The 22,739-nt window shown below is 36.5% G+C and overlaps 1 protein-coding gene across 1 annotated transcript in view; it reads left to right on the forward strand.

The window, feature by feature from the left end:
- Positions 1-22,739, forward strand: part of Stat92E (Signal transducer and transcription activator Stat92E) — a 478,242-nt gene that overhangs the window by 258,658 nt on the left and 196,845 nt on the right. The window contains exon 14 of the mRNA XM_090375942.1: positions 733-813. Coding sequence (XP_090232068.1) covers positions 733-813 — 81 coding nt within the window. The remainder of the gene's footprint in view (positions 1-732; positions 814-22,739) is intronic.

The following is a 22,739-nucleotide window of genomic DNA, read 5'->3' on the forward strand; positions in this document are numbered from 1 at the left end:
GGATGGTGTCCCCAAAACCTTTCTCAGTCTTCTAGGCCCCATCTAAAGTTAGGCACATATTGAAATTAGAAACAGATGTAAAATCAGCATCAACCACTCCTGAATTCCAAATGTTATTATGTTATTAAGTCTATTCTTCCAAAAGTTGTTTCTCTAACCTTAACTTCTCCATCAACTCCCTTACGTAATAAACTTTTTAGCTAAAGGTGAGAATTTTTTGTTAGTTTATTCTATTAGTTTACTTACATGTATATTTAAGTAAACTAATACAAAATGCTGAAGTACTTGTACTGTACTGTATTATAAAGTATAGTTTTTCTGTGAAAAAGTACAAGTTCCAATAGCCTTGGAAGGGATTAAACCTTTAACATGTATTTCAAATATTTGATTAACAATAATATCAGTTTACAATACTTTTCATAAATTGGTTTCATGGCTTCATTGATTGGTTTCATGCTTTTTTTATGTATTTCACCACCTATAATCATTAAAGCTGGTGGTGAAAGGGGAAATCACTGTTTTTTGTTGTACTAATCATGTAGAGTTCAGATAATATTTAGCAATGTTTTTTAATCTGTAATATATAACAGAGGCATTAATTACACAAAGTTTTAATTTCTTTAGAGTTATACTAAATATGAGGAATTATGGCTGTGATTGTGTTTTGAGGTATTTGTTTTTTGTGAAATTATGAATGCTTATTATTTATTATTTTTTTTTCTCTCTTTTTAGTCTGTAATGGATGAGAAATTTTCTCTGCTATTCCAATCTCAGTTTAAAGTTGGTGGTGGAGAGTTGGTGTTTCAAGTGTGGGTAAGTAAACTGTTTGGACTTCTGTGTAATGAGTCTTCTGTGAACTCTATTTACATCTGACTGAGACGTTCAGATGTAGAAAAGTTCAGTCTAGAAATGCCCGGCCAGTATGAGTCAATGAGAATGGGTGTAAGTCATCAAAGTACAACATCCATGTACATGTTCCTTAACCTTATTTCCTTTTATTTTGTGAGTGAATTAAGTCATTAGTTCTGCACATGATGACCACTAGGAGCAACATATTATTATCACTCTGAATGAAAATTAGAAACTGTTCAGAAAGAGTGGTGTAAGTCAGTGGTACATTGTTTACATTGTGAAAATGGTAGTTCCTCTGATTTCTTGAGGAAATTGCATCTATGTATTACCGAAATTATTTTGCAGTGGCAATTTTGCAACTTTTCAAGTTTAGTAAACTACTTTATATGTTATTTTAGTTACCACTAAGGAATAGTTTGAGATAACCTCGAGTTTGGCAATGTTGTTTTAATATTGTAAGTATCTGTGAACAAAAAATTATTAAAATAGAGAACGTGGAATCAGCTCAGCACAAGGAAAAGTTTGTTTGTAGAATACAGTCTGAGCAGTTTTTTCTACACCTTAGAATAATAATAAACCTGAAAGTTTTGATAGTCATCTGGTTAAAAGTAAGTAGCAAAACAATAAATTCTAGGAGCCTTCTTCAGATTGCTGAAAAGCCTCAACGTGATCTATAACAGGGGTGGCCAATGTGTCGATCGCGGCTTTAATTTCGGTCGATCACGACGAATTTTGAAATATACAACCATTCCTCGATTTGTGTGGTCAGGTATACTACCAAAATTTTATATTGTGCAATGGGTTTCCGCTACCTGCACGTTATTTTATTTATTTTTATTATTATTATTTTTTTTTTTTTCAAAGCTTCAAAAACAGAAATGAAGATCAGATTTCGAAAATTTATTTATTTATTTTTTTGCATGATTGAAGATTTCATTGAAGGAGAAACACATTTCACCATAATAAAGTAAAATCCCACAGAATTCCAGCTGTAGGTATTATTGCAAATGCAATAAGATCGAGTTTACTACCTGTTTATAATTAGATTGCACTAACAGAAAAGCCCAATACACCGGAAAGTACAAATTGTTTTTATTGTTTTATGGTCATGACCTCCAGAAATAGCTTTAGAGAAATAGCACAAAGGCATTCAAAACTGATTCTTATAAGGAGAGCAATAAACAGTGGTGTGCTTGTCTGGTTATTTTAGAAACAACTTCCTCATTTGGGAATCCTCTTCATCAATTATCCTACGTTAGCTGTTCAGACAGAATATTTTTCCCGCTCGCGTAACTTAAAGTGTTTTAATTAGTAAGCATTGCTTTTGCTGATTTAATAACTGGACAGTACTTATGTTAATTTAATACCTTTTGATTTAAAATGAATACTACGAAAAAGAGTAAAACGTATTATTTTCATCAAGAGTGGGAACTAGAATACTTTTTTGTAATGGTGAAAGAAAAATGTTCCTGTTTGATTTGCAATGCTTCCATGGCTATACCCAAAAAAAGGAAATTTAGAAAGGCACTTCAATGCACTTCATGGTAAATACCAGTCGGATTTTCCGCCAAATAGTGACCTTAGAAAAAGTAAATTAGAAGAGCTTAAATCCAGATTATTCGCGCAATAAAATTTCTCATGACACCTAATTTATAATCTAAAGCAGTAACTGTAGCATCATTTAAAGTGAGTCATCTTCTTGCAAAAAAATGCAAATCATTTTCTGATGGTTAATTCATCAAAGATGCATTTTTTAAGAACAAAAATGAAATTAAAAGTGCCCTTCAAGATGTGCAATTATCTCGAAATACTGATGCGACGCATCGAAAACACTAGTAAAAATGTGGGCGAACAACTGTGTGCTGATATTGCTAACTGACATCTACAGATGTCAGTGATACAAGTCATTTGCTCGTTTTTATTCATATGGTTTTCATTGATTCTGCCACTAGAGAAGAATTCTCAGTATGGTTTCTTTAAAAGAAAGAATTAAGAGGTCTCTTGATATCTTTAACTCATTCAAACATTTTATTGAAAAAATTAAATTACCACTATTTAAGCTCATATCAGTAACAACAGATGGAGCTAAAGCATTGAGTTACCACTGTATCGTCCACCAACAAGTGTTAGCCAGCAAAAGATTAAATACTAAAAGTGTTGTGAACATTCCTTTCAAAATCGTGAATTCCATCAGAGGACAATCTCTTCAAAGGAGACTTTTCAAAATGCAACTCGATGAAAAAGAACCAGATCTGAAAGTACACACAGATGAGGCGGCTGAGTCGGAGTAAGTTTCTACAGAGATTTCGAAATTTTGCTGAACTAAATAAAAAAAATTGTTGATTATCAGCAGCTACAAGATGTGGAGTGGTTGTGTGATCTGGCTTTTTTGGCAGATTTTACCAGTAAATTAAGATCTGAATTTGGAATTACAAGGAAAAAATAAAAATGTGGGTGACATGATTAGTAGTATTTCCGAATATAAATATTAATTTTTGGCAATGGCTAAGGATCTCAAAGAAAAAAAAATTCAACCATTTTGCAAATATGCAAGATCATTTGCAAAAATATCCTGTTTTTGAATTTAATAGTGAGAAATATGTTTCTGAAATTGAGAATATTGTGGACAATTTTGAAACCAGATTCAGTGATTTTAAAACAATTGAAGAAATTGTTCAATATATTTCTTATCTGTTTAATGTCGACTTAGATACGAAACAAATTGCAGAAAAAATCGCTGTGATTTTTCACATGGAGAAAATATTACTTGAAAATGAAATTATTATATTGCAAAACGATATCTTCCTAAAAGCCAGGTCATCAGAAAAAGAGTTTTGGAAATGTTTGCCGAGAAAAGTATCCAAATGTAAATAAATGCAGTAACTTTTAAATTCTTGTTTTGGTTCCACTTATCTATGTGAATCGGCCTTTTCGTATTTGAAACAAACAAAGACAAAGAATCGCTATGCTCTTACAGACTTCCATACAGAAGATTCTTTATGGTTGGCCTTATCACAGTATATCGCCGATTTTGATAACTTGGCAGATGACACGAAGACACAAACTTCACATAAATGAAAAATTTAAATACGTGTGAATTTAAAATAAGAGTTCTGAATTGTATTGAATTTTAAAATTTATAAACAACATTTTTAAATATGTGGTGATTAACTTTTTAACCTTGTGCAATGAAATTTTTGAGATGGTAGAATGCGGCACAATTTGAAGGAAAAAAGGAGATCGCATCATAAATTAAGTTGGCCACCCCTGATCTATAACAACCATACCAAACCAGTTACCTCCCACACTATGATGGCAGACTTGACAGTATGATAGTTTCACAACCCCTAAAAGATGCAATAGACAGGACAGGAAGGGAGGAGGGGTTATGCTGTTAGTTAAGAAACACATAAAACCTAGGCAAGTGCATCCAATTGACATTGGTGGACAATGCAATGTTGAGTCAGTGTGGGGTGACATAATCAATGGGAAAGGGAAAATGTGAATAGGTGTGTGTTTTAGGCCTAATGAATCTGATGAGTATAATGAGCAGTTGTGTAGAGGAATAGAGTGAGCCCGTAAATCAGTTTGTGTTATAATTGGGGATTTTAACTTCTCAGATATTTGCTGGAACTTGTGGATTGGTCACTCGCACACTAGCAAGACTTTTGTGGATTTATTGGATGACTGTTTTCTTCAGCAACATGTCCGAGAGGCAACCAGAGGGAGTAATACCCTTGATCTGATTATCGGCAGTGATTCTGATATCTGTAAACAAAGGAACCACTAGGTGGCAGTGATCGCAGTGTACTGATGTGGGATTTACTTAAAAATGTAACTACCATCAGGGATAAGGGGAAGGCTTTTTGCTTTTGTAAAGGTGACTACCAGTGGTCTCAGAGAGTTTTTAAATTCTGTACAGTGGGATCAACTGATGATGTTATCAACAGCAAATTCTAAGTGTAAAGCATTCAAGGAATTAATCGTGGAAGCTATTACGCTTTTCATACTGATTAAAAAATATTGTTCATTGTTTAGGCCTAAATGGATATCAGATGAATTAATGCGGCTCGTGGCAGAAAAGAAAAATGCATGGGATGCATATAAATTATCAGGCAACAGAGTATGGCAGATATAAGCCAGTTTGTAATCAAGTCACAAAGGAGATTAGGCAAGCAAACGCAGATTATGAAAAATCTTTGGCAAAGGATGCAAAGAAAAATAGCGAAGAGTTCTTTAATTATGTAAATGCTAGAAGGAAAGGGATGAATCAGATTGGTCCACTTAACATAGATGGTTTGGTGGCTATTGATGATTACACTCAGGTAGCTATTAAACTGAATGAGTATTTTGCATCTACATTCACACATGAGGAGTTATTCAAGGAGAAGAATGCCAGAAGTTTATCAAATTCTAACGCTACACGATTTTGTAATATCTGAGAGCAAAGTGGAGGAGAAATTGTTGAAGTTAAACATAAGGAAAGCACCTATGTGGATGGGATCTATCCAGTTATATTAAAGGAGACAACAAAGGAAGTAAGCAAACCCTCAGCCATAATTATGAAAGCTTCCTTGGACTCTGGGGAGGTCTCCATGGACTGGACATGTGCAAATGTGTCCCCAATTTCCAAATGGGGATCAAAGGGTGACACGAGTAATTACAGATCTGTTAGTTTGACTTCTGTTCTGGGGAAAATAATGGAGTCACTGGTTAAGCAAGTGATGCAGGATCATCTAGACAAGACTACAGTTATAGTTCAGAAACAGCATGGGTTTGTTAAGGGAAAGTCTTGACTGAAAACTTTTATTAGATACTATGATGTAGTTACAAAGGAATTAATGCAAAGAATAATTTTGATATGCATCTGTGAACTTGGAATTTAGGAAACCTTTTGATATCATGGCACGTGGAAGACTGCTGTACAAATTGGAGCAGCATGGCATTAAGGGCAGGTTGCTACAATGGATAAAACAATGGTTGAGTGGGAAAAGACAGAAGTTGGTTAACAGTGGACACTGCTCTTCATGGACTAATGTTATTAGTGGAGCGCCCCAGGGTTCGGTGTTGTGCCCATTGTTGTTTGTTTTCGGTATTTAGCAGTGATATTGATGAAGGTATATCAGGGTTCATGTGTAAGTTTACAGACGATACAAAGGTTGGCAGGGTTGTTTATGGCAGTAATGATAGTACACTACTGCAACAGGATCTGGAAAAGTTGAGCAAATGGGCTGAGGGATGGCAACTAAAGTTTAACATTGACAAATGTATGTAAAGTACTGTATATAGGTAGAAGTATTCCCAGAGTACAGTATGAACTGTACTATACTCGGGATAGTGGAGAATGAAAAGGATCTGGGGGTAAATTGTGCAGTCAGATATGAAGTTTTCTGAACCGTGCAAAAAGGCTGCAAGTGTAGCTCATGGTGTCTTGTCAGTGATGTACAGGAAGTTTGCTAGCAGGGATAAGGGGGTGATTGTTCCCCTTGTAGAAGGCAGTGGTCAAGCCACAACTTGAGTACTTTGTACAGGGTCTGGAGTCCTCATTTTAGGAAAGATGTAGAGTTGCTGTAAGGAGTACAGAGAAGGGCAATGAGATTGGTGAGTGGAAGAACAGGTTGGTGTTAGCAAGAAAGGCTTAAGTTCTGCAAATTGCAGCATCTGGAGACTAGGCACCTGCGAGATGATCTAATTGGGGTGTTATTAGGCCTTGAATTGATTGAGCAAGCTCAATGCTAATGGGATTCTTCCTCTTGCTCAGATTACGTTGTCATTTTGAAATGCTCTTCAAGAAGGTTTATGGATTTTCAAATTTTGAATTTAAAAGCTATTTAAAAGTTTATAAATTTTTGAGAAATGTGAAAATTAATATAGTGTGATATTCATATTTTCAACAAAAACAACCATTCACGAAGTTGAACAATGAGAATATGATGGAACCTCTGGGCCGACCGGGCTAGCCGAGTGGGTAAAGTACCTGCCAGGCAACCCAAAGGTCACGGGTTCGATTCCCGCCTTGGGCTTGGATCAAAGTACTGCAAAAAAAACCTTGGGAGGTGCAATATGGCCACAGAAGCCGATGCTTCTGTGGCCATATTGCACCTCCCAACAACTACCAAATAAAAAAAAAAAAAAAAAAATGGAACCTCTGTCATTTATTCTTCCTGTCAGCCACACCAACTGAGGATGCAGCAGATGGGATCTTTAAACTTACGTGAACAAGAATAGTCTTAAAAGACACCACACAGAATTTAGTTGTGTTATGTTTTCCTTTATATTTTATTCAAAAATATTTTTTCCTATTAAAATTTCAGTAATTTCTGATTTGTTTTCTTATTTCTTGTGAAATCTAAGATAGTCTATTTCTTCATTCATTTTTATTAACCTTAAATATGGTGGTAGTGTAAGTTAATAGTGAAAACATACAGGGTCCAGTCACATTATTATGACCACCTACCTAGTATCCAGAATATGTGCGTTTTGCAATCGTACTGCTACAGTACTTTCACTACTGTAGCAGGTGAGCATTTCACAAAGTCCGCTGTTTTGGAAATGCTGGCACCCTTGGCCCAATAGCCGATGATCATGCCTTTTTCCAAGTCTGATAGGTCACGTGCTTTGCCCATGACAGAGGCTGTTACTGTGTTCACGGATGCCAAACATCAAGCCTTATATGCTTGCGGTGTGTGAACTTGACACGTGCACTGTATGATTCACTAGGCGTTTGTGATGTCTGCATTGGGTAGTCATAATATTGTGACTGGGCTCTGTATTTTTTTCAATGTTTATATTTTAGTAATTTTCTATGATATTTTATCTTTTACTATAACAGTGACAGCTACTAAGAGATTTCATCATGTTTCCTGATTTTTCCGTGATGAGGTATTGAAAACAAAATATTTGAAAGAATGTAAATATAGTTACATACAGTAATACCCCGAAGTTACGCGATAGGTGGGTCCGACGAAAATCGCGTAAGTCGAATTCGCGTAAGTCGGGGTACAACTTTGCATATAAATACATATAAATTTTGCTTAATTGGGACCAAGGACTAACAAAAACATTAGTTTAGAAGAAAAATATTAATAAAGTTGCAGTTCTTTATACATATTAATACAAAATATGTATTAAAAAAAACAAATGACTTACGTTAAAAAGTTATTTCGATGTCGATGGCTTCATAAAATCTAACAAATTCGTCTGACGACACAGCGCCTTCTTTTTTTCACGCAGAATTTCTTCGTAGCAAGCTAATAATTTTTTTATTCCTTGCTTTGTAGCTATAACGCGTTCTTCGTTGGAGTCTATGTTTTCTAAAATTTTTAAGCCCTTTACAATTGAGCCCTTTTCAATTTTCAACCTGTCAAGTTTGCAATTGTCATGTGCTTTTCGCCGTTGCTTCATTTAGGCCTGTAGCACGTGCAATATCACATGGTCTTTCATTTCGCTCAAAGCGTTTCACAATTTCATATTTTTTCTCTATCGACAGAGGCGGACTGGCCATAAGCCTTACCGGGGAAACCCCGGTGGGCCAGCGTGATTTTGGCCATAAACCATAGTATGAGGCCACTATAAATTTTCCCGGGTAAGAATTTTTGACCCAGTCCGCCTCTGTTTATCGATAATTGCTTTTCTTTTTCTCTCTGAATCTGCAGTGTCTTCACCAGGACGCTTCCTTTTCACACCTTTTAATTAAGTATTTTACTCATTTTTAGGGAATAAAGCACAATTACAAAACGAGGAGGCACACTTGATACGCATAAACAAAGCTGCGCGCATGTAGCAACTGAATAAACAACACCATAAAGGCAGAGATACGCTATTAACACCTCACATTTCTAGGGGTTACTACCATAAAACAATAAAAATCCAGTTGCGTTTCTGCTAGTGAAATCTGTTATAAACTGGTAGTAAACTCGATCTAATTGCATTTGCGATTATACCGATAGCTGGAATTGTGTTGGTTTTTACGTTATTATGGTGAAATGTGTTTCCCCTTCACTGATATAAAAAACATAAAAGCAGCAAAGTTGAATTTTGTTCATCTTTCGCTCTCATTCTCCGCCGCCGCACCGTATATCGATAACATACGAAAAACGACCTTGAAGATAGTGGGCGGCAGCGTTGCCAAACGAAAAAATCAAGAACCGCGTAACTCCGAGTTCGCGTAAGTCGGGGTATTACTGTATTTACATTTTTTCAATATTCCATATTCACCATATCATATGAGCCACTCTGATATTCAGTGGTTCATATGATATTAGTATTATCAGTATTAGTAATGGCTACATCGTGCAAGAAAGCCTAAGGCTTATGCTACACCAGCCAAAAATAAATAAATAAATAAAAATTATAATAATAATAAAATTAATAATTAATAAATAATAATAAGAAAAAAGAAAAAAGGAAATAGACAACCTATGCATTTCCCTCCTCTTGAACTTTGAATTTTGAGCTGACCTTTGAATTTTGCCACACTGTCAGCCTCTACCACTTGTGTAGGTAATTTATTCCTCACTGGCTAAAATAAAACTTCCAGCAATCCAGTCTAAACATGTCTCGCCGTAATGTGAATTTACGACCCCTAGTTCTAGATTTCTTTATAACTATGAAAATTTCATTCTCATTCATTTTACTATTGCCTCTCAGAGCTTTAAAGATCTCAATCAGGTCACCCCTAAGGTGCCTAGTTTCCAAGATGTGCAACCCACATATTCGAAGTCTTTCCTCATGAGAATATCCTTTTGCCAATCTCACCAGGTGAGTTACCCATCTCTAGACACTTTCAAGAAGCTCAGTCTTTTTTTAGTCGTGGTCTCCACACTTGAACACAGTATAATAACAATAGCCTTTTATAATTGGGATTATGACATCCTTATCTCTACTAGTAAAGGTTTGATAAATCATCGAATGGACACAATGGGCCTTCCTTGCAACATGTCTACAATGTTCAGAGAATTTCATGTCTGATCGTACCATAACTCACGTCACATTCTTCCACTACTGACTTTAGTTCAACTCCACCAAGTGTATAAGTTATTTTGGGTTTACCATTCCCCAGATGTAAGTCCTTGCACTTTACTGGATTAAAGCATAGCTGCCACTTTTCTGATCATCTTCAAAGTCTGTCTAGATCACTCTGAAGAAGCTCTGCTTGGCATTGATCATTAACTACTCTGCCAATCTTTACATCATCTGCAAATTTAGACATTATGTCCTCTATGACTTCATCAGTGTCATTTAAGAAAATCGAAAACAACAGTGTTCCTAGTACTGATCTTGGGGAACCCCACTTATATTAACCCAATCTGAGGAATAACCATTTATCACAACCCTCTGCCTTCTGCCCTGAAACTATCCTGCTGTCCATCTAAGGATTTAGTCTGTGATTCCAACTTGTTCCAAGTTATAAAGTAACCGCTCATGTGGGGCTGAGTCAAATGCTTTGCTGAAATCCAAATAAACAATATTGAAATTATTCTCTAAATCCAGCTCACCCTGTCAAAATAGCTAACCACATTTGTTAAACATGATTTTCCCTATACAAACCCATGCTGTGTATTCTTCAGAATTCCATTTCTATCCAAGTGATTCTGAATTCCAACCTTAATCATTTCCTCCATGATTTTCCCTACTACTAAAGTTATACCAGTTTGTAATTTCCTGCTACACTCTTAGAGCCACTGTTATGTATCGGAGATACATTGGCACATTTCCAATCCAACGGAATCTTGCCGACCGGGCTAGTCAGGTGGGTAAAGTGCCTGCGTGACAACCCAAAGGTTGTGAGTTTGAATCCTGTCTTGGGCTTGGATCAGAGTAAAATGCAAAAACTTTGGGAGAGATGCATTATGGCCACAGAAGCCGATGTGCCAACAACTAACAAAAAAATTAAAAAAATAACGGAATCTCTCAAGTCCAGTAATGCTCTCATAATTAGCCTCAATGGTTCTATGCACTCACCTGCCACTTCCCTTAAAATTATAAAATTAAAACTAAAATTATAGGATATATGCCATTAACCCCATGAGCTTTACTCACTTGTAGGCTCAACTTTTCATTTATAGGGGTCTATAAATCAGAATAGGTTCTATCATGCAATCTCCTGATGTGTTACTGCACATCCGTGCTCTTCAATAATTTTTTGAAATTCTTCTGCATACTTCTTGGCAGCTTCATTATCAGCTGATGAACTTTCCCCTTGAATTCTCATGTTTTGTATTGAGAAGCGGGTTTTAAATCACTTAAACCAGCCTTTATTGGCAACAAACTCTGTGTTAACAGAAGATTCTCCATTATCTTTTAAATGGTTCTAAATTTTTAGTGCATTTTGTTTAATTTCATTGCTGTCTAAATGAGATCTCTTTGTTATTGCTATTGTCAATCCAAATACTGAGTGCTTTTTCCATTTTCTCAATTATTGCCCCTCAGGGATGAGCTATCATATTTGTGGAAATGAAAGATCCTGCAGCAGCAGCAGCACTTCTAATTTTCTGTTCATTTTTCTTTATGGTCCAGATTGTTGCTTCATTTAAATTTATACTTTTTGCATATGATGCCTTTTCCCCTTTTGTAAGACAATAAATATTTGAATTTTAAAATACAGGGATTTCACAGTAATTTTTTTTTTTTTTTTTTTTTTGCATAACAACTAGCAAGCCAACAATGGAGATTCACAAAAAGAATGGAAATGTTGAAAAATTACATCTCACATAATAGCAGGGTTTTCCCCATACAAAAGCTCAAAAATACTGTGTTATGCAAGGTTTGCTGCAATTCTCTAATTGTGTTAGAATAAAACCTTGTTGTAGAAGTATCGTGTTATCTGGGGGTTGCCTGTATTTTTATTTAAATTATATTGTTTTTTTTCTCATGGCTTCTGTTATAAATAAAGGAAAATATAAACAAAATATTATTATTGTTAGTAAAAAGCTTAAATTAATAATAATAAATAATTAAATAAATACCATTGAAAATGGTCAAGTTTTCATTTTTTAAAACCTTAAAATTAGATCCCTTGAAGTTTGTATTGATGAGATTTTACTTTATTTATAGATTTATTTATTTATATGATAGCATATAATGTGCATACATGTATGTTTGAATTTTTGCATGAATTTTTATAAATTGGAGAATGGAAGTGACTAATAGTTTCATGAGCTTATGTTTTCTTGTTATCTTTAGCAGCATTAATAAAAATTGTTTTATTGAAAATAAAGTGCAAAGACCCTGCATTTTTTTTTAAATTCTAAAATTTTTCATTAAAAAATAACTTTAAATATGTATTGCAATTCAATCGTAAATAGTTAAGCAGTGGTGTAACACAAGCAGAATTCAAATTTAAAAAAATTAATAAAATAAATAAAGTTGGGCACCTGTACTTTGTCACACAATCATTTTTGTTATGATTTGGGGCACAGTCAGTGCCAGATTAAAGTCATTGGAATCCATTTGCAAATAAGAGTAAAATCTCATTACAACAAATACCGTTTTAACAAAAATTCCACTATAAAAAAAAAATAATAAATAAAATATTAGCCTACTGAGCACAATACTTTGCCACTTGCTGCTTATTTAGAGAGGTTTGAGTTCAATTCCCATCAAAGGCTGGAGGAATTTCCAAAGTCCTCTTCATTAGTTAGTGTGCTTCTCTCCCCCCCCCCCCCAGTTAATCTTGATGTTACAGTATGCACAACATGTAGATTGGTCTGTGAACACACAGTTAGACAGACATAGTACATTTATGGTTTGTGTTCATATCTCGGGATTAATCAATGCCAATAGTGTATTTGGCATTGTTTGTCCCACAACACACAGCAATAAGAAAAATATTTCTAAATCCCAGCAAACGTCTCCTATTCTTAATGAATTTTAGGTCTCACCTCAATGCAACAGTTTTTAGTACAATGAATTTTAAAAATCCATGCATGCTTAAAATACATTGGTTTTCAATAAAAGGAAATCTTTATTGGAAAAATAAGAATGGCACTGTGTAGTGGCTAAGAATTCATTCTCTTGGCATATTCAAGATCAGTATAATGAATGTTTTTGAATTATGGTTTTTTTTAAAATGAACATTTTGATAACCACATTTTTGATTCTACTTTTGTAATACACATTTCATCATTTTATTTATTCATTATTGATTTTAAAGTTGATACATAAGTAAAACAAAGCAGATATAACTACATACATACAAGATGGCCCGGAAGTAAGGAATCTATTTTGGCCTTTAGGTTGTCACAGACATTCTCTCAGATATGCCAGACAAGCTATACTTGCTACCTGGGAGTCTAAAACGCTGATGGAACTGATATTCGGGTGACATTCAAGTCAAGTAGACCCAATTTCGGCAAAGTCTGGACGGTCTGTGACAGCCAAATCTTCTGCTTGCACCTTCACGATGGTGGGACTGTTAGTAATCCTGGGTATAACCTCCATGCACAATCACACTGTGGGTGACCACCCAGGTATGAACCATTGTAAGCAGGAGTCGAGGTGTGGCACCCACACCATATAGAAGAATGCTGCCCCTCTGTGTTACCAGGCAATACTAGACGGTAGATGGCTCTCATCAACTGATGCAATACCACCACTTTGCTTATTGGAAGCTTGAAGTGGTGGAACCCGTGTTTAGTCTCCAGAGCTAAGTTCCGATCAACCCTTCTCCATCTCTTCCATCATTCAGTATGACTGATGACTTTTGAGGTTATGATGAACATCATGGAGAGATCCAATCAACCTTACATTTCGAGAGTACAGCTCTAAAACGGTGTTCGCAGGCCAGCCGCTAGTTAGTACACCGGACTGAAACTATTGGTAACTCTTTAGGAGGCTTCCGGATCAGCTAGTGTATAATCTTGTTACCTCTACTCTGCCAGATAGTGACTGGAGGGAGTCCTAGTAGTGTTTGCGGGCATTGTCAAGCCCACATTATGTCAAGGATCTGGGTATATTCTTACCATGTATACGCCATATCCAAAAGTTTAATTACTTCACACAGCATGTCCTCCACTTTTTCTTACTATTGAATACATTACTCTATTAGGTTAACATCAAAATGTCAGTCTAATAGAGTAAGTTTATCTACAAAAAGACCTAAACCTCCCAAACACTTCCTAGTTCATTTCACAAATATATGTGGTCTCAATTCTAATCTCAACAATGTCCATTTCCACTTGCAGTCTGCCAAACCCCATGTACTTTTTCTGGCAGAATCTCAGTTATCGGTTGATTCAACTACTGCTTATCTCAGTTGCCCAAATCATTCGCTGTATGATTTGTTTTGCCTCAAAAGTGGTACTTGTGCATATGTCCGTTCCAATATTCCCTGTCAGAGACTTGGTTATTTGGAATCTCCTCTTTTCGATCTTCTCTGGCTTAAAATCTCTCTACCTCATTGTGTCAAATTCATCTGTTGTCTCTACCATTCTCCCAACTCCACTAATCACTTGGAGCTCTTTGACTTCCTCTCTTAGCAACTTGACTTTCTCCAGTCCAACTTTCAAAACAGTGAGTTAATTTTCCTTGGTGATTTTAATGTTCACAACTCCAGCTGACTTCCATTTTCTAGTCACACGAACCCAACTGCTTGAGATGCTGAAGAGTTTGCAATTTCTAATGCCCTTGCACAGATTGTTCATTTACCTACAAGAATGCCGGATAATCCTAACCATACAGCCAACACGCTTGATATTTTTTCTTACAATCAACCCTTCTAAGTACATGGTCGAGGTGAGTGGTCCTTTAGGTACCTCAGATAACAACTTGGTGATTGTCTCTTCTCCAATGGGGCATTTATCTCAGGGCTATTCCCAACCTCATATTGTTTGGCATTACAAGAATGCAAAATGTGAAGAGGTGAAGGTTTAGATGAAGAGGAAACAATATTTGTAATATGCTTGTGCCAAGAAAGATTAGATGTCAGGGTAATCCCCAAAAGAGATATATCATCTTGCCTAGAAATGAGAGTGTCACCAAAGATAATCATAGGAACAGAAAAATCCATTTTGTGAGATATGAGACAAGACTGAGTTTTAGAAGGATTGAAATCAACTAAGTTGTCTTTGCCCCACTGGAGAATTACCCAGAGATCGGCATTTAAGGAATTGGTAGCACATATTCGAGAAGTTGATTGAGCAGGGTAAGGTTTTTCAAAATGGAAAGTGGAATGCAATGTGCTATCATCGGCAAAACTATGGATAGGATTTCCAGTCAATGGAAGAAGGTCATTAATATACAAGAGGAAAAGAGTGGGTGAAAGAACTGAACCTTGGCGGACACCAGCATTAGTGGAGAAGTCAGAAGACAGAGAGCCATCTACCATCACCCTCAGTAAGCAATCAGAGAGAAAACTGGATAATCAATTACAAAAAACACTTCCCAAACCATAAGATGGAAGGTTGTTTAGAAGACCTTTATGCCAAACATGATCGAAAGCCTTTGAGATTTCAAGAGCAACTGCTCGTGTTTCACCAGACTTTTCCATTGAATTTGTCCATAAATGGATAACATAAGCCAGAATATCACCAGTGGATCTACACTGACGGAATCCATACTGGCAATCATTGATCAGACGGAAGGTTTCTAGGTAGTTTAAGAGTTGGTGGTTAATTGATTTCTCCATTACTTTAGAAAGAGTACAAGTAATTGCAATGGGATGATAATTGGATGGGAGGGCCTTGTCACCCTTTTTAGGAACTGGCTGGATATTAGCAAATTTCCAAGCAGAAGGAAAAACACCTTTGGAATAAGAGAGTGAAAATGGCGGCAAAAAACAGGAGTAAGTTCAGGAGCACAGGTTTTGAGAACAAGTGGAGAAATCCCATCAGGACTTGGAGCTTTCTTAGCATCGAGATTCGTCAAAATCCTTCTGACATCCTTTTGACAGAAGACCACAAGAGGCATTGAATGGAGCTTGTTGGGAATGGTGGGAGGTGTTTTACCAAGATCATTAATACATGAGTTGGAAGGAAAATGGGATGCTAGCAGGTCAGCTTTATTCTTGGCTGAAGTGACAACAGAACCATTTGGTTTTGACAGAGGTGGGAGTCGAGTTGGACAAAAGTTGCCGCCAATAGCTTTGGCAAGAGACTATAATACTCTGCTACCATTAGGGCAAGAAGCAAGTTTTCTACTCTAAGCCTGTTCAAAATATAGTTTGGACAAATTAATAACTGTTTACAATTGTTGGAAGCTTTGGTGTAGGCAGAAAAATGAAACTGAAGATTGGAAACAAGCAATAACAATATATGCAACATTCTTATCTTGAACAGCCTTAGCACACTTATCGGAAAACTAAGGTTTAGATAAAGGACGAGATTTTAAAGTGCAGTGTGGAATAAAGGATTCCATGCGTACAAGAATAATTTCACTGACACAACTAAGCAAACGTTGACATCAGAAATTTTGAAACAGTAATCCGACCAAGGAAAAGAAATCTTGCAGTTTTCTCTTTCACTCTCAGCGTTACTTTTCTCCCAAACAGCTTTCACCCTGTACAAATGGCAAAATCGCCCTACCATGGAATATTGTTCCGACATCTGGGGCAGTGTCCCCAAAACCTCTCTCAGGCTTCTTGATTCCATACAGAAGAGGGCTGTTAGGTTAATTAATAACTCCTCTCTAACAGAGTCTCTCCACTCTCTGTCTCATAGACGTACTGTATAGCGGCGCCTCCGTAGCCAGGTGGGAAGGAGCAGCAGTGTGCGCCACACGCTTCTTGATTAGACCGGGGTTCGAGCCTGTCACCACCAAATACGGAGGATGCGGAAAGGTCAGGGAATGACCACCGCAAATCCCGGAGCAATATGGCCTTAGTTGCTAATGCTCCTAAAAAAACCAAAATAACAAATAACATACTGTTTCTGCTGCATACCTTTTCTACAGATACTGCCATAGGCTCTGTTCTTCTGAATTGGCTTGTATAATTCCCGGTCTCTCTTTCAGAACAGTCTTAACACATGCCGCCACCAGCCAACAACCATTTACTGTCCAACCTGAAACTCACAGAACCAACTTTTCATCTTCCTCGTTTATTCATTCAGCTGCCGTTTTCTGGAACAACCTTCCTTCATATGTATTTCCTGAAAATTACTGTGTATGGTTTCATAAAAAATAAATAAATAAATAATAATTACTGATGTAAATATATATTATAAAATTAATATTATAAAAATAGTTTATAATATTTCTTTCTATGTTTCATTATAATTGGAGCATTGGAAAAGTACCATGAGTCCGCAATAAAGGAGGGGATTGAAATTGTAGTGGCATGCAAAATATGAAAATGTTGCAGAAATTCTCTGCAGGCATCGAAAGTAATGGTGTAGTGTGATTTTACAGCATTATTTTCCTTTCAAGAAAATTGTACCACCATGATTATACAGGTTTTCGAATCTTTTTGGTCAGTGTTATTTTGATCTGTTACTGCATACTATCGTACCTAGCCTTCAAACAGGAGTGCAGTTAACACCATAATGTTCGTGTGCAATGGTGCTCCACCTCATATTCTGTGCTCATTAAAACAGTTCAATTCTCCTATTAACCTTTGGCCCAGATCATGTACTGAGCAGAAATTTTCACATGAGTGGTCCCCCTAATCTCCAGCTTTGATAGCCACTGATTTTTGATTACTGTTACTGCCCCAAGTCTCGTGTCCACAGATAAGTTAACATTTTCGACATCATTAAAAGGTGCCATATAGAGAAGTTTCACAAATTCCATATATTTTATGTTCTTCTGTGAGTGAGTAATATGAGAGCATATCAAAAGGTTTGTATCCTTACCTAGAAATAATAGCCCTAGAAAGGTGAAACTTCACAGGAACTCTAATCCTTTTCTATGTGCTCTCCACCTATAGTAACACATTTCTTCCATCCATGGATCAGTTGTTTAATGCCTTGATCATATAAGTCCACACTTTTTACCTGAAACCACAATTCCACTTCATTGATTTCCTGAGATGAATCAAAGCGGTGTCCACACAATGGTTTCTTCATTTCTTGAAACAAGAAATTGACGGTGCTAGGTCAGGAGAATAGGGTGGGTGCTGCAGTAGTTCAAAGCCGCACTCAAATCTAACAGTTCGCAAGAACATTACATTTGACATTGCTTCTGTAAAGGCATCAGCAACCTTGGAACCCATTTTTCAGAGACCTTAAACATGTGCAGATGGTCATGTAAAATGCTGTGGCCAGACCCATGACTAATTCCCACTGCATTTGTGATGAAATGTCCCTCAGCACCAGCTTCCCACCCTTTGCAACCATCTCACTGTTTGTGGATGTTGATGGCCTTCTCTTTGCTTGTCAAAGACACTTGTATGACCGCACTGGAACTCCTGTTTCCACTTTTTTACAGTGTCGTAGAATGGACAATTCTGCCCATACACAGCTTTTATTTCTTCGTCAATTTCTTGAGCTTTCTTGCCCTGCAAATGCAGGAACTTGATCACTGTTCAGTACTCCATTTTGTCAACCATAGCGTCCTTTCTCAGACTTCAGGCTCCATCTGTGGTGTACGATCACCTAAGGGAATGAAATTTCATATGTTGGTTATTGAATATGTAGACAATTTATATTAAAAATGGCATCTTCCTACTGATGTTTTATCTAGGTCAATGTGCAAACTTTTTGATACTCCCTCATGTCACTATACCAGACTATGCAGGTGGATACATTGAGCAGTTTCAACTGTAAACTTGTTATCACCATATGCTTCATTGACATTAATTTGTTCATCACCACCCCTTTGTCCTATTTGAATGCATAATGGTTTTCATTTGTTGTTTGGAGAGAACTTGTTTTGAATCCCGTAAGAGACTGGAGGAATTCTTCAGGGGCTTTTCATTTAGAGTTGTATAGCCAGTCTTCGATATAGGGAGTAGGGTTCCCAACCAGTTCTTTTGGGTTTTTGCAAAATATACAAATTGATCCATGAATACACATTTCTTCAGGTGTAATATGACCTATGAAGCTGAAGCTGCATAAAACCAGTAACAATAGCAATGCAACAACGTCCTTCTGGTGATGTTTGAAACCATAGTTTGATTCCAAAAAAAAAAAAAAAAAAAAAAAATTTTTTTTTTTTTTTTTTTTTTTTTGGCTCTTTGAACATGCTGTAGTTAGGCAGAAACACGAGTGCCAAGCACCAAAGAATTTTTCACTTATGTCAACATTTATACTATGTTTTATGGGTTGCTATTTTAGCATTAGCAAGGGCACATCATGCAAGAAAGCAAGCTTATATATCATCAGCCAAACACGCACACACAAACACTCACATGCACACACACCTTCTCATTTCACTCATCCACTCGCTCCAAATGTTTGTCTAGTTCTGTCTTGAATCTGTTTAAGCTATCAACTTCTACAACAACAAATAGAATTTTCTTCCAACAATCAACCACCTGCTGGCTAAAGGCAAACTTCTGCACATCTATCCTACAACTGTCTTTCCTCAATTTGAATTTATGCCCTCTCAGGTGATTATTTTGAGCAAGAGGAAGAATCCCATCAGCATTGAGCATGCTCAAACCATTCAGGTCTTTCTACACCTCACTCAGATCACCTCGCAGGTGCCTAGTCTCCAGACATTAATTTGCAAAACTTAAGTCTTTCTTCGTAAGAGCAACCCTTTTTTCCATTCACTAATCTTGTTGCCCTTCTCTGTACTTGTTCCAACAGCTCTATATTCTTCTTAAAAGGTCTCCAGACCTGTATACAGTACTCAAGGTGTGGGCTGATCATTGCCTTATACAAGGGGATAATCATCTACTTACACCCTGCTAGAAAAATTCCTGTATATTATTGACAAGACACCATGAGCTACTCTTGCAGACAGTCTGCACTGCTCAGAAAACTTCATATCTGCCTGCACAATTACCCCCCCAGGTCCTTTTCACTCTCTACCACTGTCAGTGTAGTACCACACAGTTGATACGTTACTCTGGGGTTACTTCTTCCAATATGCAGTACTTTACATTTGTCAATGTTAAACTTCAGTTGCCACCTCTCAGCCCATCTGTTCAACATTTCTGGATCCTGCAGCAGCGTATTGTCATTAGTGTCATTAACAGTCCTGCCAACCTTCATATCGTCTGCAAACGTGGACATTAAGCCTGATATACCATCATCAATATCACTAATGAATACCGAAAATAACAATGGACCAGAGTCTGGGAAAGTTTATCGCCAGCAATTTACCACCGCGTCAGTTTATTGCATTTTACCGTCTAGAAGCAATGAGATGTGTTTGGTCAAATCATAAAAAGTTATTTTTTATATAAGTTTCTGCCTATGATTAGCATATTTTTGGAATTCTATGAACTGTGATGGAATAGTACGGAAATAAAAAAAAAAACACGTATGGAAATATGTAAGTTAATAGGTAGATTATGTATTTTAATAGTTACATGTATCACAAAAATAGTAAAAAATCCATTATTTGAACAATATAACAATTGGTTAATTTTAAACTAAACTAATTATAACATTAGGTATGTCATAGTACACTGCAAAAAATCAAAATGAATGTTTATGCAATCTTCAGAATCAGTCACGTTGGGATAATTAATTACTAAGAAACTATAATATTTACAACACAGTATGTAAATTATTAATAAAAAATATTATGCACTATACATATTAGATAATCAACAATATCACCCCGTTTATCGTATGCACTAACAAGCCTTTTAATTTGTTCATCACAATCGCGATACTTCTTTTTATGGTTGCCCGGATCACTTCCACTTAAATATTGTTCAATGCACATTTCGTTAAAACTTTGTTCTTTTTTAATGCAATCGATAAATTTCCAAATGGTGAGATGATAAGCAGCGACTTGTTCCTCAAATCCTCTATGCCACCCTTCAACAGAATTATTTGTTCTTGGTAATCCTTCCAGAACAAGCTGGCATACGTTCCACATTTCATGGGAATACTTTGGTGGTCAACAAAGATGTCTTCTGGTTGGGAGTTCAATCCTCAAAATAATGAACAACTTCTTGCGATTCTGGAGGAAAAACACCATTTTCACACAAATGTTCAAAAACGACTGTCACAATTTGGGTGGGCAGAAATGCAATTGCTGCCAAAATTCGCATATTTAAAGCAATATTAGCATCAGTTTCATAACGTTGTTTCAATCCATCATTCTAAATGGAACGAAAAATACATTGTGAAAAGTGGAAAAAACAACCCCGTTGTGAAGCGTCAGGAAAAACTCTTCTGCAAGCATTCATCATCGCCGTCTCAAAATCTATAGTTATTGATTGCGGGGATATAGCCGGTTCCAATACTTTCAGCTGCCGTAGTAGAGATACATACATTTCCTCAGACTTGTTAGGCAATAATGCATAAACTAATATAGAAGCGATATTTTGTCCTTGAATCCGTGTATCATATACAGCTGATAAAAAAGTTTTGAAAACAGTTTTGAAAGTACCATCGGCATACCAGTGTTCACTTCCCGCTAACAACTGCAAATTTCTTTTCGTACTGAAAATTAACATACGATTGTCTTCGGGTCCAGAATCAAATTTTAGAAACAATTCTCCATTGCATGATGTTTTATATTCTTCTGTAAAAACTATGTCTCTACGATACGTTGGAACAACTGGGCCATTAAAATTTCGATTTCTTATATTTCGAATCGTTTGTTTTATTGTATCTACACTTGGAAGCTTAGGGGCTGCTGCTTGGCTACAGATTCTCGAAACATTTGAAATAATTCTATGAGGCATATTATTTGTTGTTTCTGCATAAGTTCGAATGGTATCAAAAAGTTGTGCTGCCTCAACTCTTGCTGCGTCTCCACAATGATTGTGCTCCTTACATGTTTTAGCGATGGTGTTATCGACCGTAGTAACTCGAGTGGCACATTTGGTTTTCCGGTAATTTTGACACTTCCAATGAATTTTTGTTTCATTTTTGCCTGTCTTTATAAAACAAATGTCCACTAAAGTACAATTTCAGTTTTCCTTTTTCTGATTTCAAAAATTTCGCCGACATGATGCGTTCACAAACTCAAAAGGATGAAAAATAAACTCAAAATAAGAAAATGTTGTGATTGTAAGAGATTATAAACATATAAGTACCCCCTAATCGGCATGCCCTACCCTCACTCCCCTAAAACATGCTCGCAATGCATCACAGTCGCGAAGTATCGCGATTGTGATGAACGAATTAAAAGGCTTGTTGGTGATATTGTTGATTATCTAAGAGGTATAGCGCATAATATTTCTTCTTAATAATTTACATACGGGGGATATTCCGCCGATATCCTACCACGACCAACCTTATAGCCTTTAAACGTGCACGAGCCAAAGCACGATATATCCATCGTCAGAGTCAAAAGGAATCTTGGATCCGTTTTACCTCATCTATTAACCAGTCTACCAACTCTAAGGTAGTCTGGGATAAAATCCGGAAAATGAAGGGGAAATATACATCTCACCCTTCTTCAATCCTAGATTATAATGGATGCGCTATTGCAGATCCAACTGCAATAGCCAATGCTCTTGGGGAAACATTTTCTAACATCTCCGCAACATCCTCGTACTCCCCAGAGTTCCTGGTCCTGAAATATAAAATCGAAAAACAGGCACTTAACTTTAAATCTAAGAGCATTTATCCCTACAACGGGGATTTCACTATTCAAGAACTGGAAAGAGCCCTCGCTCTTTCCAAAGCAAGTGCCGTTGGACCAGATGGCATCCATTATGAAATGATTAAAAATCTTTCACCAAAATCTATGGATTGTCTGCTCCTTCTGTATAACAGAATCTTTACTGAAGGGCAGTTTCCGGACTCCTGGCGAAAGGCAATCGTTCTTGCCTTCCCTAAGCCAGGAAAGGATCCAAAAGTCACCACCAACTATCGTCC

Source organism: Mastigoproctus giganteus, chromosome 1 (assembly GCF_048544385.1).
Source record: "Mastigoproctus giganteus isolate SK-2022 chromosome 1, ASM4854438v1, whole genome shotgun sequence".
In the NCBI taxonomy this organism is placed as follows: domain Eukaryota; kingdom Metazoa; phylum Arthropoda; class Arachnida; order Uropygi; family Thelyphonidae; genus Mastigoproctus; species Mastigoproctus giganteus.